Source organism: Daucus carota, chromosome 5, assembly GCF_001625215.2.
Source record: "Daucus carota subsp. sativus chromosome 5, DH1 v3.0, whole genome shotgun sequence".
Lineage (NCBI taxonomy): Eukaryota > Viridiplantae > Streptophyta > Magnoliopsida > Apiales > Apiaceae > Daucus > Daucus carota.
In genome coordinates, this window is record NC_030385.2 from 43,277,537 (window position 1) to 43,292,403 (window position 14,867).

Below are 14,867 nucleotides of genomic sequence, written 5' to 3' on the forward strand. Positions count from 1 at the left end.
ACATTAACACATTGTTGACCAGTGTCACTGTCCCTTTTAATTTTTTTGCTTTTCTTGTCAAAGATTAAAGAATACATTTTCAACCTCATAAATACCCACGGGCCATGTTTATACGAGTCCTTTTCTGAAAGAAGGAAAGCCTACAGCCTGCTGATGTTATTGTCCCACAGCCACGTAACATAATTTGCTTTACATCTAAATAGTTTTGATTCCTTAAACATCCTTTCCTTCTTTTTTATTTGATCCGAATATATAGAAACTTTTTTGTTTTTCAGTTTGAATACGACAAGCAGGGAGTAACTCAAATCAGTTCAGCTACACATTGTTCAAGAGCCAGAGATTTGATTTTGACCCTCTTTTTTGAAAAAAGGGTGAAATGTATGTAACCAAGATTGAGAAGATAAAAGATGATAAGACACAAAATTAACCTCAAAACAAAATTACGAGACAGTTCCATATTTACATCACTAAGCATGCGAAACCAGGCAATTATTCCAAGTCCGTATGCTGCCAATCAGATAACTAAAAATTAAATTACATTTCTGCCTACCAGTAACGCCTTTCTTTTTCTTTCTTTTTTCTTCCAAGTACATACACCCATTCATTATATCCCACACAATTGTAATTGCACACAGGATGCAGCTGATGTATTTACAAGATCAGATAAATCCAATCATTTCATACAAAGAATAGCAACTACTATGCCAAGTTGTGTGCAACACCAGGATGCTTTAAAACACTCCGACAGTGGATTCAAGCATTGCAACAGCTTCGTCTATGGTGCAGCACAAGAGTAATTAGAAGAGCTTTGATATCACATTACATGAGGTCCAGAAGGCTGCTGAAGCCGCCCTGAGAAGAGCTGGATTTTGGTATATCCTGTTACAGAAAAACAGAACATGCGATTTATAGATAGGTAAAACTTTTCTACACGACATTTTCATTATGTGTGCAGCCTGCAGACTAGGTATTAGTTAATCAATTTGAAATCAACACATTAACTCACCACATTAACTATACCAAACTTTGCCAGATTGCAAACTGCACAATAAAACCGCAGTTGACACAAGAAACAGAGGTAAATCTTCTGTTTCGAACTCTTTTCTGACCTAGAAAAAGGCTAAAGGGTCACATACAATTCAGACTCGGTGCTATACCCTGCATACAACCTTAACTCTTAATTATTGTAAATTAAACCTCAGCTTTTTGACATTTAAAAGGTGAATGAGAACATATTTACTCCGGCCATCAAAATGGTTAACAGATCTGTGCATACATCTACATCGACAAACATACACATATATGATTAAACGTATACACGTACATACATATACAGAAACATATTCCCATATACTAAATACATATACATGTGGTTCAAACATATACAATTCAACATCTAACATTCTTGTGCATTTATGATTGGACCCTTTTAGAAAGTGTAAAATTTTAAACCTCAGTCTTAACATTGATGCTCATGCACATAGAAAAAGCTGCTCGCTAATTAGACAATTGTTGCTATCTACAGCCAGAATAAGCAGGTGCTAAAGACAGAAAGACGATGTAACCGTAGAAAAGAAAAAAAATACAAGCCAGTCACCAATATATTAAATACACTAAACCAGCTCAATATGAGAAACATACCCAATTGCTGTTGCCCCCCATGATGCAACATTATATATGACTTTGCTTCCGTCCCATGCCTTCCGAAGTTTTCCCTTCTTCTTTTTCAGAGAGAAGGTTTTGCTCAGAGCTGAAACAAATTTCAGCTCATGTCAGACCTCGATCTCTTAATATGATACTTATCGAAGGACTTAAAACAAAGTATGATGAGGAAAACCAATATCAAGCTATATATGCTTTGTACAAAGACCTTGTTAAAAAACAGTACTCACCATCTTGGAGTTGATTTGGGGTTAAATCCTGTTGAGATAGGGGAAAAACAAAGTTGATTAAGCCAAATCCACTTATCATTGTAATTCCAAAAAAGAAGAAAAGAGTCAAAGACGACATAAATCTGGAACATGGACTAGGTACTCAAGGTATCCTATTCCAGACAGGTACTCTAGGGCACAACCATCTTATATTTATTAATCTCGCGTCCAACTAATTTTTATATTCCCTGTGATTAAATTCAGGGAGATCAGATAAGCGAAAACCACTAATGTGTCTGAGAATTCTAGATGCCAGCCATTGCCAGGTGATTTCAAAGTTGTCATGGGCTGACAACTAAAACTTGCCATAGCACTCGAACCAATTTGTGCGGAGTTGGGGACTAGGGTGCTGAACTTTTATAAAATTTTATCTCAGTTAAGCATTTTCTAACTAAAAATATGTAACAATTTTTTGTGCAATGATTAGGTGCACTTACTTAACTACATACTGAATAATATATGTGATATACAAACAAATAAAGTTTAAATAATGACCATACTAGCAAATCCCGAAATATTTGTTATATAGTGAGAAAGGCTGTTTCCATGATTTTTTCCGGCTTTTTCTGTGTGTTTGTGATAAAATTATGAAAAGATTTTTTTTTTAAGTAAATGATTTTGTTTTGCTAATAATTCTGAAACCTTTTGATGGGTTCCAAAAAGTTGAGAGCACAAGAGACTGTCGATGGGAGAGTGAAAAACTACATAGCACCTTTCTAACTGACCAACTGAAACATTCTGAAGCAACCAGGATTTCATTATAAAATCTCTATACATGACTGTATATTTGTCAGCATCAAGATCTTTTACGGTAGATATAAATCAACAACACAGATGAGGAACATGACCTAAAAAAATTTAATTGACATAAGAAATTATTTCGTAAACCTTGGTCTGTTTAAGTGAAAGAAGATATGCAGCCATGAAGCATGCAATACCATCCACAATATCTTCTTGCCTAACAAGAACATAATCTTCTTCTTCTGAATTGATATACCCACTTTCCCACACATCCTTTTCATTAATCATGTCCCAGGTACTACCTTCTTCTGTCATCACACAAGGATATAACAAGTCACTACCATTAAACGTTAAAAGAATATATCATAGAATTTAAAAAGTAGGAATATGCATGTATCTATCAGATCCACAATATGCGTCTTCATGCAAAAAGGATTTGAGATTGGAGATAGTGTGCAATTCGGACATTTCTCTGAAAAACATACCAGGCGTATTTTGTGGAACTGACACTTGGGCACTCTCCAGCTTTTCAAGGAAATCAGGGCTCTCAACTCTAGATTTGAGGAGACTGCATAGCTGCAGAACAAATATATACAATTTACTTGTGAAACCATTAAATATATATTAATACTAATATGAAGTATATTATATAAGTTAGCAAAAAAAAATAAAAAAAATGAAGTATATTATATCACAACTTGAATTGTTCCAGCTTAAATAGCTATATATAACTGGTCAGAAGATATTCATACTTGCAGTCCGCACAGGTATATACCGTTGGCATCAAATTTCTGTCGCAATGTAAGAGGTCCATTTATAACAAAAGTACGAGTACAGCTTCAAATACCAATTTGTGCTAAATGGTCGGTCCAACAAGTTTACCTCCTTTATTAATCATTTTCACCGTAAATATCACATCCAAACCGATAAAATGAACCCCTTTATCTAGAATTATGCTACTACACCAATATCATTCTATTCATATATTATCCAAGTTTTCCTGCCCAAGAGAACCAACCAACCACTAGATATTTAAAGCTATATGCTAAAAACTCTCATACACCGTAATCCATTATGTTTCATGTTGTCTTTGCTTCTTCACGTACATTTGAATTCCCTGATCAAGTTAGATATCATTTTACAGTACTACTATTACTACTGCTGCTGCTGCTGCTCATATCATATCAAACAGGTACAAGGTCTTGTTCATCCATCCTCTAAACCTATAAATATAAATCAAACTGAAAAGGTCCACAAAAATCTATCACTACAAGAATAACCTTTATAACTTCATGTCATCCACTACCAACCATGTGATATCGAAACCCTCCTTAGCTCTGACCTACATTAAAGACTACTCAAAAGTTCACATAATATAACATCCAATTACTAATATACATCCAGCACTAATACCTCCCACCCACCCACCCACTTCACCCCCCAAAAAATTAGAATTATAAAGAAGCAAATGTCAGGTACTGTAGGATTACAGCTTCTACAGTAGTTATAAACCAAAGCGTCATCACAAAACACTCTTCAGCACCTAAAGTCTGATTACTTAGCACTCACCTCATCACATGATTCATATAATAGAAAGCTCAAAAACAAGAAGATGAACTCTCTCACTTAAGCCATTCCAAATAAAATCACCTAATTGTCTGGCACTGTATACAAATATACGTGGTTCGAACAAGATACATAAGATAGGGGACACACACGCCTCACAGTTTCCTTTCCCTGTATATACACCGTCAATTCGAAAGGAACTGCAAACATCATATGTATAGTTCATAAGTTTCTCTACATATAAAGCTAGACCTCCACAATTTAATAGCCTCAGGACCAGAGAGACTGAATTTTATCGATTCCCAGATAAATCATATTATTCTTAATTATCAATTATCAAGCCTCACAGCCCGATAATTTTACTGATTTATCGAGATCGAGGTTAAAACACACACACACACATATCAAGATCATCTACCGTACCGCAATCAAACATCACTCAATTCATTCCACACCGTACACAAACACACACACACAAATTACACATAAATATACCTCATCAGTCTCCCTATCCTGACACGGCGCATCACCAGAAGAGCTCTCAGCTCTCCCGCAACCAACTTCACCGGCGCCGTCACACACGTCGTCATCATCGTCATCATCAACATAACCAGTGTCGCTGAGGAACTGAAGAGCTCTCTGACATTGCTCGAGCACAGCATCGAGTGTTTTTCTCCGCACGCGCACTCGATCTCGCTCGGCGCTGTACGAGTAGTTCGGTCCGATCGGCACGCCTATCTCCACTACTTCCATGGCGGAATTCAAGAGTGCTGGGACATGCGTGTGGATGTAGATACAGATGGTTGTGTGTATAGGTGGAGATTGAGGAGGAAGAAGAAGATAATAATTGAAGGTTAAGGCAGCGTTTGGACGCCCATTAGTTTTTTCTTGTTTTGTTTTGAGTTTTGAGTTTGTCTGTTTTATTAGGCTTTGACGTGAGGTGAGCAGCCTGGAATTACAAGTTGTTTTTTGTTTTTCCTTTTTGTTTCTCTTGGAATATATGAGTAAGATTACGCTTTGATTATTTGAGGGGTGAACTTCTATCAAAGATTCATTTAACTGAACTAGTTTAAACCCAAATCACATACATACAAAAACTAATTTTGTGACTGTTACTCCGTCTAACGTTTTGAATTTCTAAATGTCATTTCATGTAACGTCTTATTATGGGGTCGTTTGGTTCGAAAAATAGTATCGGATTTGAAATAAGGAATCGGGTTAAGCTGGTATAAGTTTCAAGTATCATGTCTGATATCATGTGTTTGGTTGGGTGCTGAAATCATTATATATAATTTTTATAAAAAATAAGTTATTAATATATATTAATAAAAAATAATAATAAAATTATTATTGTCATACATTTTTTGCATCATTGATTTAATTTTGTATCAAACATTAATATTTCATTACCTAAATAGAGACAAAAAAAATAAAAAGCCAAATGCATCTCATACCACCATTTCATACCCACCTCTCCACTTGGGTATCAAAAATCCATACTTTGGGGGTTTAAGAGCATCCCATGCAGTGTCCTAGGGAGGTTCCCTAAATATATAATAAATAATTCAAATTCTAAATAATAGGGATCCTATATTGATTGACAACTCCAATAATCATCCTTATTTGTCTTCCCTGTTATTATTATAATATTAAATTCAAATTCTTTTAACAAAAAGACAACAAAAAATATGTGGGAAAAAGTGTGTTAAAGGTGAGAGTTGAATATTTAATCATTAAAAATGAAATGAGGAATGGGTTAGGGATTCCCTACTTATGAGAAATGGAAATTGGATCTTAACATTCAGGGAATGAGTAGGGATTCTGCTGGAGTGGATTTTTGTGCATATTCCTTAAAATGATAGCTTAATAATATAGTTAATCTGTGGAGATGCTCTATGGTATGGGTTTCAGAATTTATTTTCCCCAGCCAAACACCAGGTATGAGTTTGGGATGGACAAAACCCCATACCTGGTTCCAAAAACCCATGAACCAAACGACCCCAAGTTACATTTTATAATGATATTTAGATCTTAATATAACTAGCTTTATGCCCGTGCTTCGCACACGGTGATTTTACTATATTTTTTTGTATATGTTACTTTTAATAAAGTTAATCAAACCGATTAATTATAAATTTATGTAACTAATTAATTATTTAATTTAAATTTTAGAAAAAAATGATTTCCCTTAATATGACCCTATCTAGTTAGTATGAAGTTGTGCATTACTCATGTTAGTTTCCCTTTCTCGCTTCGCCTTATGTTGTGTTAATTTATAACGATCATAAGTAAAATTTATAAGTAAATTATAACTGATTTGGTGTTAAACTATTTAAAATAAGTGATTATCATATTATATTACTTTTTAAATTTGTTTCTAACTAAGATCATATAAATAACTTATCATATTATATTACTTTTTAAATTTGTTTCTAGCTAATATCATATAAATATGAGAAATAACAGTTTTGTACTTTCAATTTAGTTACTTAAGTTTCTGACAAAATATTATTCAAAAAGTCATAGTAAAATATGATTATCATTTGTATGACTGTGGATAATAATATTAATTACGATCAAATGACCTTCATATTATATAAAACTTTATTGATGTCAGTGAAGGATTAAATACATGAAAGAAAATGAATCATTGAGATTTGAAATTACAATTATTAATAAGAAATTATATAAAATTGTATTAGTTTTGTTTTTGAAAATAATAAAATTATATTAGTTAATTAGACTCGTAAACTTATTCAAATGAACCTTAGTCAATTACAAAAATGATTTTGCATTTCTTTTGCTTATGTATGACATACGTGTAAATAAAATATTTAATTAGAATATATGTATATGCAGTGTACATATATGATTTAAATATATTTAAAATTTATATTAACTAAAAGTACTATATTTATAGATTTCAGACTTATTAAGATAATTCGTAGCAATTCAATAATTAATATTAATATTAATATAATTCATTAAGGAATAAAATTGAAGAATTATAATTAATTTATAAAAAATACCCGCGAAAAGATCTATCAAATTTAGTAAGTGTTAGATATAAATATTATAATAAAATATAACTAAAAATTGTTTCTTCATAAAAGTTGTTTTTTGAATTTGTTTAATTTCTGAACATTATAAATTAGATCAACTGACATGGAACAAACATAATTTCCTCCATTTAACATATTTCTTGCGTTTCTTTTCATCTCGGGAAAAAGCAAAATATATGAAATTCTAAATAATTTTTTTTTTAACATTCAGAAAGACACTCTCAGCTGTATATAGGTATAACAGTGACACTACAAAAACATTTGGCTATGTCAATAAAAATTCTCACTTCTGTATGTTCTTCATCCTATTAGTTCTCTTGTCTTCAGATTGAACTCTATAAATCTAGTTGTGGCAGACCATACAAAATGTTTATTAGTGCAGAGAAGGTACTCTCAAAAGGAGAGTTTGAATTTATTAGTGCAGAGAAGGTACTCTCAAAAGTTTTATATTTGAATGATGATGGACAAAATCAATATATACAAAGTCAAAAATAGTATATTAAATGATTAATTAAGGACGTGATTAAGTCTAATCTAAGCTGCAGACAATGACTTTAAAGACTGATTAGCCATGTGCTTACAGACTTTATCTTCTATGCTTGACGTATCTAAAATCAAAGTAATACAAAAACTTTAAAGCAATACCTCTGACCGTGAATTTAGAATTTTCATAACACACTAATCCGGTTGCATTAAAACAGATAATTAACCGGATCAGTGCTTACAGACTCTGGTGTTTATATTCAGGCCGGACAGTTTGACTGCTCTGTTCTGGAACCCTGCTGTGATGATCCTTTGTGCATGTGATCCTGGAGGTCTGTCTGGATTTGGTGCTAGTTCTCAAAATAGAATATCAGAGACAAAGGGTCTTATTTCCAGATTATCTGCATTTTTAAAGATGAAGCTGCCGTGTTCTTGAGTAGAGATTTCCTACTCTGGTTTTCTGCAAATGGAAAAAGAAATTCTGTTCGGCAGCTATGTAGAGTGATCCTCTGGATTCTCCAAAAGAACAAAGGAAATGAATTCGGAATTTAATTGGAGATAAAATTGCTAAAATAAGAATCATGACAAATCAGAATCCTTGTATACCTGCTGGTTTTTTCCGGTTACTACTGGTGAGCAGTAGTCACGAAACTTCAAGTATACCTGCGGTATCCTCGCCATTGTCTGTCTGGCCACAAAGAAATTACAAAAACATGAATTTGAATAAAAATATACCTTGAACAATATTAACTTGTAACAAAATATTTTTTACAACATTATATGAAAGATTATATACACAATTAGCTTAAACTATATTCTAGAACGATATAATTGTTCACATATCAAATGCAGGAACATCTGTCACCAATCAGATCGTGTATCTACTGAATAAAAACTATGGTAACTCATTCTAGCTCGAAAATACTCCCCTTCTTTTGATTACATCATATCCCTCTTTTAGCACCATTGTAAGGTATCTTAGTTACTACTGATTTCTAAGTCATTAGTTATGCTAAAGCATTCACCTTGTCAGGATCAACCAACAAACATCCATCAATCAAATTATTTTTGGCCATTTACGACCACTGATTTCTAAGTCATTAGTTATGCTAAAGCATTCACCTTGTCAGGATCAACCAACAAACATCCATCAATCAAATTATTTTTGGCCATTTACGACCCAATTAGATTCTAATTTTGATATGATCCTTAAATTTATACTATAAAACATTTATACTTGTTAATGTTGAAGCAAGAACCTTATACCACTGAATAGAGTATGCTAAAAGAGAGAACAAATATAAGACTAAGAATAGGCTGGTAATGACCTACATTACTCAACCAAATAGAATGCAACAACAAACTTAACACTTACAGTTTACACATGTATAAGCGTGTAGAATATATCAAAAACATACATGGGAAAATGCAGTTGGTTTATGATCGCTCAATCTCCCTGCCACCGGCTTCAACTCTCCCTGTAAGCATAACACTAATCACAAAATTAAGCAAGAGTAATAACAAACTCCACACACAAATATTATTATTTCAGTCAAAAAAAGAGATAAGAATTTTCTTAACTTTCCAAGCTGATGCCGCACACACCTGTCTAAGAATTATATCTTATAAATACGTGAAAATTTACTAAATAGAGCAAAAAATCCACATATTAAAGAAAATTATATAGTATATCGAGGATTTGTAAGAACCCATTAGAATAGGCATAGATGAAAGAGATAAAATAGTTATCTGAAAACAAAATTCCATGGGTAGCAAGTTGTGACGAAATATTCTATAAATTTGTGTCTCATACTTTTAACATTTTTTTCTTACCAGGACCGGGTCCAAGATACTGCTAGAACCATTACTTGTACTTTGATAGGAATCCAATTAGCCAAATAGGCAGCAATCCCAGCAAGCAATTGCTTCAACTACAGACTTGACAGCTTCCTTAACACCATATGGTGTCTTCAAAATACATATTTTCCAAGTTCAAAATATTTATATATAAATTAAAACCATATTAGAAATTAGAAAAATATCATATTTAGAACAAATAGATATGACTTTGGGGATCAAACTGTTCAAATATTGGCAGAATCAAATAGTGCTTTAAATTAAACAATATTATTATAAAATTTTAAGTTGAAGAAATATTCTCTAGCAGTTTTAACCATTCTGGAATTCTGTATAGTATGGATGTAACCACAAATTCAATAATGAAAGCATGATTTACTGAATATGGAAGTTGTTTGATGGTGTAGCTTGAAAGTACTTAGTTTCACATACTACATATACAAAAGAATAAGAGCAATATAGCTATAAACTCACCAAATTACTTTAGCATTATAGTAAATGATAGAGAACAATGTTGGAGGCTCGAAGTCGTTGTCAATGGAAACTACCTTTTAAGGACCTTTTATAAGAGTTTGGTTGCAAGATTCAAGTTTTTCTTGCGTGATCCTTTCAGAATTGCCTAGCGAAGAAGATGATCACTTCTCAATATAATCCTGATTCAGTAATTAACGAAGTATTATTGGATTGACGACAAATTTATTGAGACATAGACTCCTGCATTTTTTATCTAAAAAATACAATATGCAGTATACATTACTAATCCTACTGTGAGAAAATTGTACAAAATAGTATAATGAAAAAACCAAACCTTTATGTGATCACTGATAAAGAACCCATAGAACACACCGAGTAGTTCTGATTCACATTCTGCAAAAATTAATAGTTAAAGCTTTTAATTTTTTTAAAGCGGACTACCTGTAGACGACATTGGTGTGTCAGGAACCACTCTGGCAGGCAAATTAACAGCGCCCAATGAAGAAATTCCTAAGGTTTTTGTCATGAAAAATAAAACAATTAGATTGTATACACTGACTTAAATAATAATTAAATACACTGACTTAATTATTAAGGTGAAGGCGGCACACGATCCTGATTTCCTAACATGCTTGGCCGCAGTACCACACGTGACAGAGGAGTGTGCGGTGCCTATATCACAAAAAGGGATGCAAACAAACAGGGTCATATTGTTTTATGTATGAAATGATAATAGACTGATCATCACAGAAATCAGATGACATGTGCAAAATAAGAAAATCGACTAAAGCAAAACAACAAACACCTGATCTCCTAAAAGAGGAATATGTGCTTTGAATAAGAAACTAACATGATATACCATACACATAACCCGGCTACAGCATAACAGAACGCACCACTGTCAATGGAAGGAGCAGATATGATATTGGGGTTTGAATTCTCGTTGTTGCCTACTCCAGAGTCGTGAACCGGTGCACGACGCTTTGCTCCTGCATAAATTAAATCATTTTGTGAGAAAAGGCAAATAAACACAACGGCATAACAACACTGAAACAATATCTATATCGTATTTTACGGAAACCTTTGTTGGTGGAAGACGGCGAGTGAGGACCCTGGGTGGCTCTCTTCCGCGCAGACTCTGTAAAGAAGTTAAGCATCAGTACATGAAACAATAGAAACTGGGAAAAGCCAAGGTAGATTCATGCTCTTCACCTGATCCATCCATCTCTGGCGCCAGAAGACAACGCAGTTTATCGTAGTACAGAGAGCAGGGAAGGGTTTTGTGGCTTGAACGCAGATCACAGTTGCTACAGAGTCAGAAGCGCCAAGAAAAATTTGATTTTGATTAACCGTGTGACACTAAAGTGGAAGAAGAAAGTGTACATAACCGTGCGTATAAGCTTGAAAGCAGTTTAATCCGTTGAAAGTAGTCTAGTTTAAGCTTATTTGCATGTTTTAAGTCTATTAATAGATTAATAGATAATAGATTAATGAGAAAGTGTTTAAGTACCTTTTTGTCCTTAATTTATCAGGTTAATTAAAATTAAATTAATTAATCTTTTCATTTGACAAAAACAGTAAAACAAATCAGCATTTGCATTTAGAAAGATAATTAGGAACAAAATAAAATAAATCTTTTGACAAAATTTTTTTTAAACATGATCTTTCCAAGATTTTCTTATTGCATGTTTTAAGTCTATTAATAAATTAATTAGGTAGTGTTTAAGTACCTTGTCGTCCCTTAATTTATCACGTTAATTAAATTTAAATTAATTAATTTTTTTATTTGACGAAATACAATAAAAAAAATTCAGCATTTGCATTTAGAAAGATAATTAGGAACAAAATAGAATAAATCTTTCAAGAAAAATAATTTTAAACATAATCTTCCCAAGATTTTCTTATTGCATGTTTTAAGTCTATTAATAAATTAATGAGGTAGTGTTGAAGTCCCTTGTTGTCCTTAATTTAACAGGTTAATTAAACTTAAATTAATTAATCTTTTCATTTAACAAAAAACAGAAAAAAAAATGAGCATTTGCATTTAGAAAGATAATTAGGAACAAAATAAAATAAATCTTTGGACAAAAATAATTTAAACATGATCTTCCCAAGATTTTCTTATTGCATATTTTAAGTCTATTAATAAATTAAACAGGTAATATTTAAGTGCCTTGTCATCCCTTAATTTATCAGGTTAATTAAAATTAAATTAATTAATCTTTTCATTTGACAAAAAACAGTAAAACAAATCAGCATTTGCATTTAAAAAGATAATTAGGAACAAAATAAAATAAATCTTTTGACAATTTTTTTTTTTTATACATGATCTTCCCAAGTTTTTCTTATTACATGTTTTAAGTCTATTAATAAATTAATTAAGTAGTGTTTAAGTACCTTGTCGTCCCTTAATTTATCAGGTTAATTAAATTTAAATTAATTAATTTTTTTATTTGACAAAAAACAGTAAAAAAAAATTCAGCATTTGCATTTAGAAAGATAATTAGGAACAAAATAGAATAAATCTTTCGAGAAAAATAATTTTAAACATGATTTTCCCCAAGATTTTCTTATTGCATGTTTTAAGTCAATTAATAAATTAATCAGGTAGTGTTGAAGTACCTTGTCGTCCCTTAATTTATCAGGTTAATTAAAATTAAATTAATTAATCTTTTCATTTGACAAAAACAGTAAAACAAATCAGCATTTGCATTTAGAAAGATAATTAGGAACAAAATAAAATAAATCTTTGGACAAAAAAATATTTAAACATGATCTTCCCAAGATTTTCTTACTGCATGTTTTAAGTCTATTAATAAATTAATCAGGTAGTGTTTAAGTACCTTGTCGTCCCTTAATTTATCAGGTTAATTAAATTTAAATTAATTAATTTTTTTATTTGACAAAAAACAGTAAAAAAAATTCAGCACTTGCATTTAGAAAGATAATTAGGAACAAAATAGAATAAATCTTTCGAGAAAAATAATTTTAAACATGATCTTCCCAAGATTTTCTTATTGCATGTTTTAAGTCTATTAATAAATTAATCAGGTAGTGTTAAAGTACCTTGTCGTCCCTTAATTTATCAAGTTAATTAAAATTAAATTAGTTAATCTTTTCATTTGACAAAAAACAGTAAAACAAATCAGCATTTGCATTTAGAAAGATAATTAGGAACAAAATAAAACAAATCTTTGGACAAAAAAAAATTTAAACATGATCATCCCAAGATTTTCTTACTGCATGTTTTAAGTCTATTAATAAATTAATCAGGTAGCGTTTAAGTACCTTGTCGTCCCTTAATTTATCAGGTTCATGAAATTTAAATTAATTAATTTTTTTATTGACAAAAAACAGTAAAAAAAATTCAGCATTTGCATTTAGAAAGATAATTAAGAACAAAATAGAATAAATCTTTCCAGAAAAATAATTTTAAACATGATCTTCCCAAGATTTTTTTATTGCATATTTTAAGTCTATTAATAAATTAATCAGGTAGTGTTGAAGTACCTTGTCGTCCCTTAATTTATCAGGTTAATTAAAATTAAATTAATTAATCTTTTCATTTGACAGAAAACAGTAAAACAAATCAGCATTTGCATTTAGAAAGATAATTAGGAACAAAATAAAATAAATCTTTTATAAGATGAAAGTACTAATTATAATATCTCCATAGTAATACGTCCATATTTATATTAATTCAATGTATTCATATTAGTACATGAGGATCATTATATTATTTTTATTATTAAGGAAGAATAATATAAGATGGAGAGTAGTTTGAAACTGAAAGTCGTGCCTACAAACGTGGGATGTAAAACTGACTCAGATGTAAAATTTGGAAAAGAGAGAAGAAAGAGGAATAACGCTGCTGTGGGAAGTTAACTGCCGGGTCGGATCATAAAAAAAAAATCCATATGCTGAATGGGTATTAGCAGGAATTTAGAATATATTGATACCATGTAACAGTTTCCTTTTAAAAATCAAACTAGCGTAAAAGCCCGTGCGAGGCACGGGCCAATTTATTATAAATGATATGTTATATTGTTTGTTTTTAGTATATTAATTTTATTAAATTTTTAAATATAATTTTTCTTTCAAAATAAAATAAAAATATCTATGATAACTGATTCAGCATACCAAACAAATTTTTATATAAGTGAGATTGGCACGATAAATTCCGCATGTGAAAGATGTTTACAGAACTACTTATCAGTGTGTTATTCAATCGAAACATAGTCGAATGTGTGTACAAATGGTAAAATATTATATGTATGATTCGCGTCAATTATATAGCTAACCCATGAAATGGTAAGATAGTTAAATTAATTGAATTAATATGTTCATGTGAACACCGAGAGACATGCACGTATAAAAGCATATTTATGTGAGTCAATCATAACTCGAGGCAAAATCGATTTGTTTTTTTAACAATTTATATGTGATTATTTGTTTAATAATTAGTTTTTAAAAAATAATTTTAAATTTGACCGACTTGACTCGTAACTCGGTTGAGTACCTACACTTCGAGCTGAATATATTAGTTGGATATAACTTGAGCCTAACTCCAATAAAACTCGAGGCAAAATCGGGACAACTTTGATTATACATCAAAAAATCGAAAGTTCGAAATCATGCTATGAAAATGGAAATCTTTAATTCAAGGTATCTGCATATGCAAAAAAAAATTATAATTGAAAATAATTCGAAATATCCGCACATGCAAAAAAAATAATATAATTTTTTAAAAATA

The 14,867-nt window shown here is 31.3% G+C and overlaps 1 protein-coding gene across 2 annotated transcripts; it reads right to left on the bottom strand.

Moving 5' to 3' along the window:
* Positions 1–423: 423 nt before the first annotated feature.
* On the bottom strand, positions 424–5,171 carry LOC108223729 (uncharacterized). 2 transcript variants are annotated; one of them, XM_017398116.2, is made up of 7 exons: positions 4,734–5,171; positions 3,158–3,248; positions 2,820–2,980; positions 1,893–1,920; positions 1,642–1,750; positions 1,007–1,109; positions 588–879 (listed from the first exon to the last, which is right to left on the bottom strand). In XM_017398116.2, exons 1-7 carry the CDS (start codon positions 4,989–4,991, stop codon positions 820–822), a joined length of 810 nt encoding a protein of 269 aa, XP_017253605.1. In that variant the 5' UTR covers positions 4,992–5,171; the 3' UTR covers positions 588–819. The 2 variants fall into 2 exon arrangements, with proteins under 2 accessions (XP_017253607.1, XP_017253605.1); XM_017398118.2 differs by lacking the exon at positions 1,007–1,109 and having other exon boundaries at positions 424–879; positions 4,734–5,164.
* Between the last annotated feature and the right edge of the window lie 9,696 nt (positions 5,172–14,867).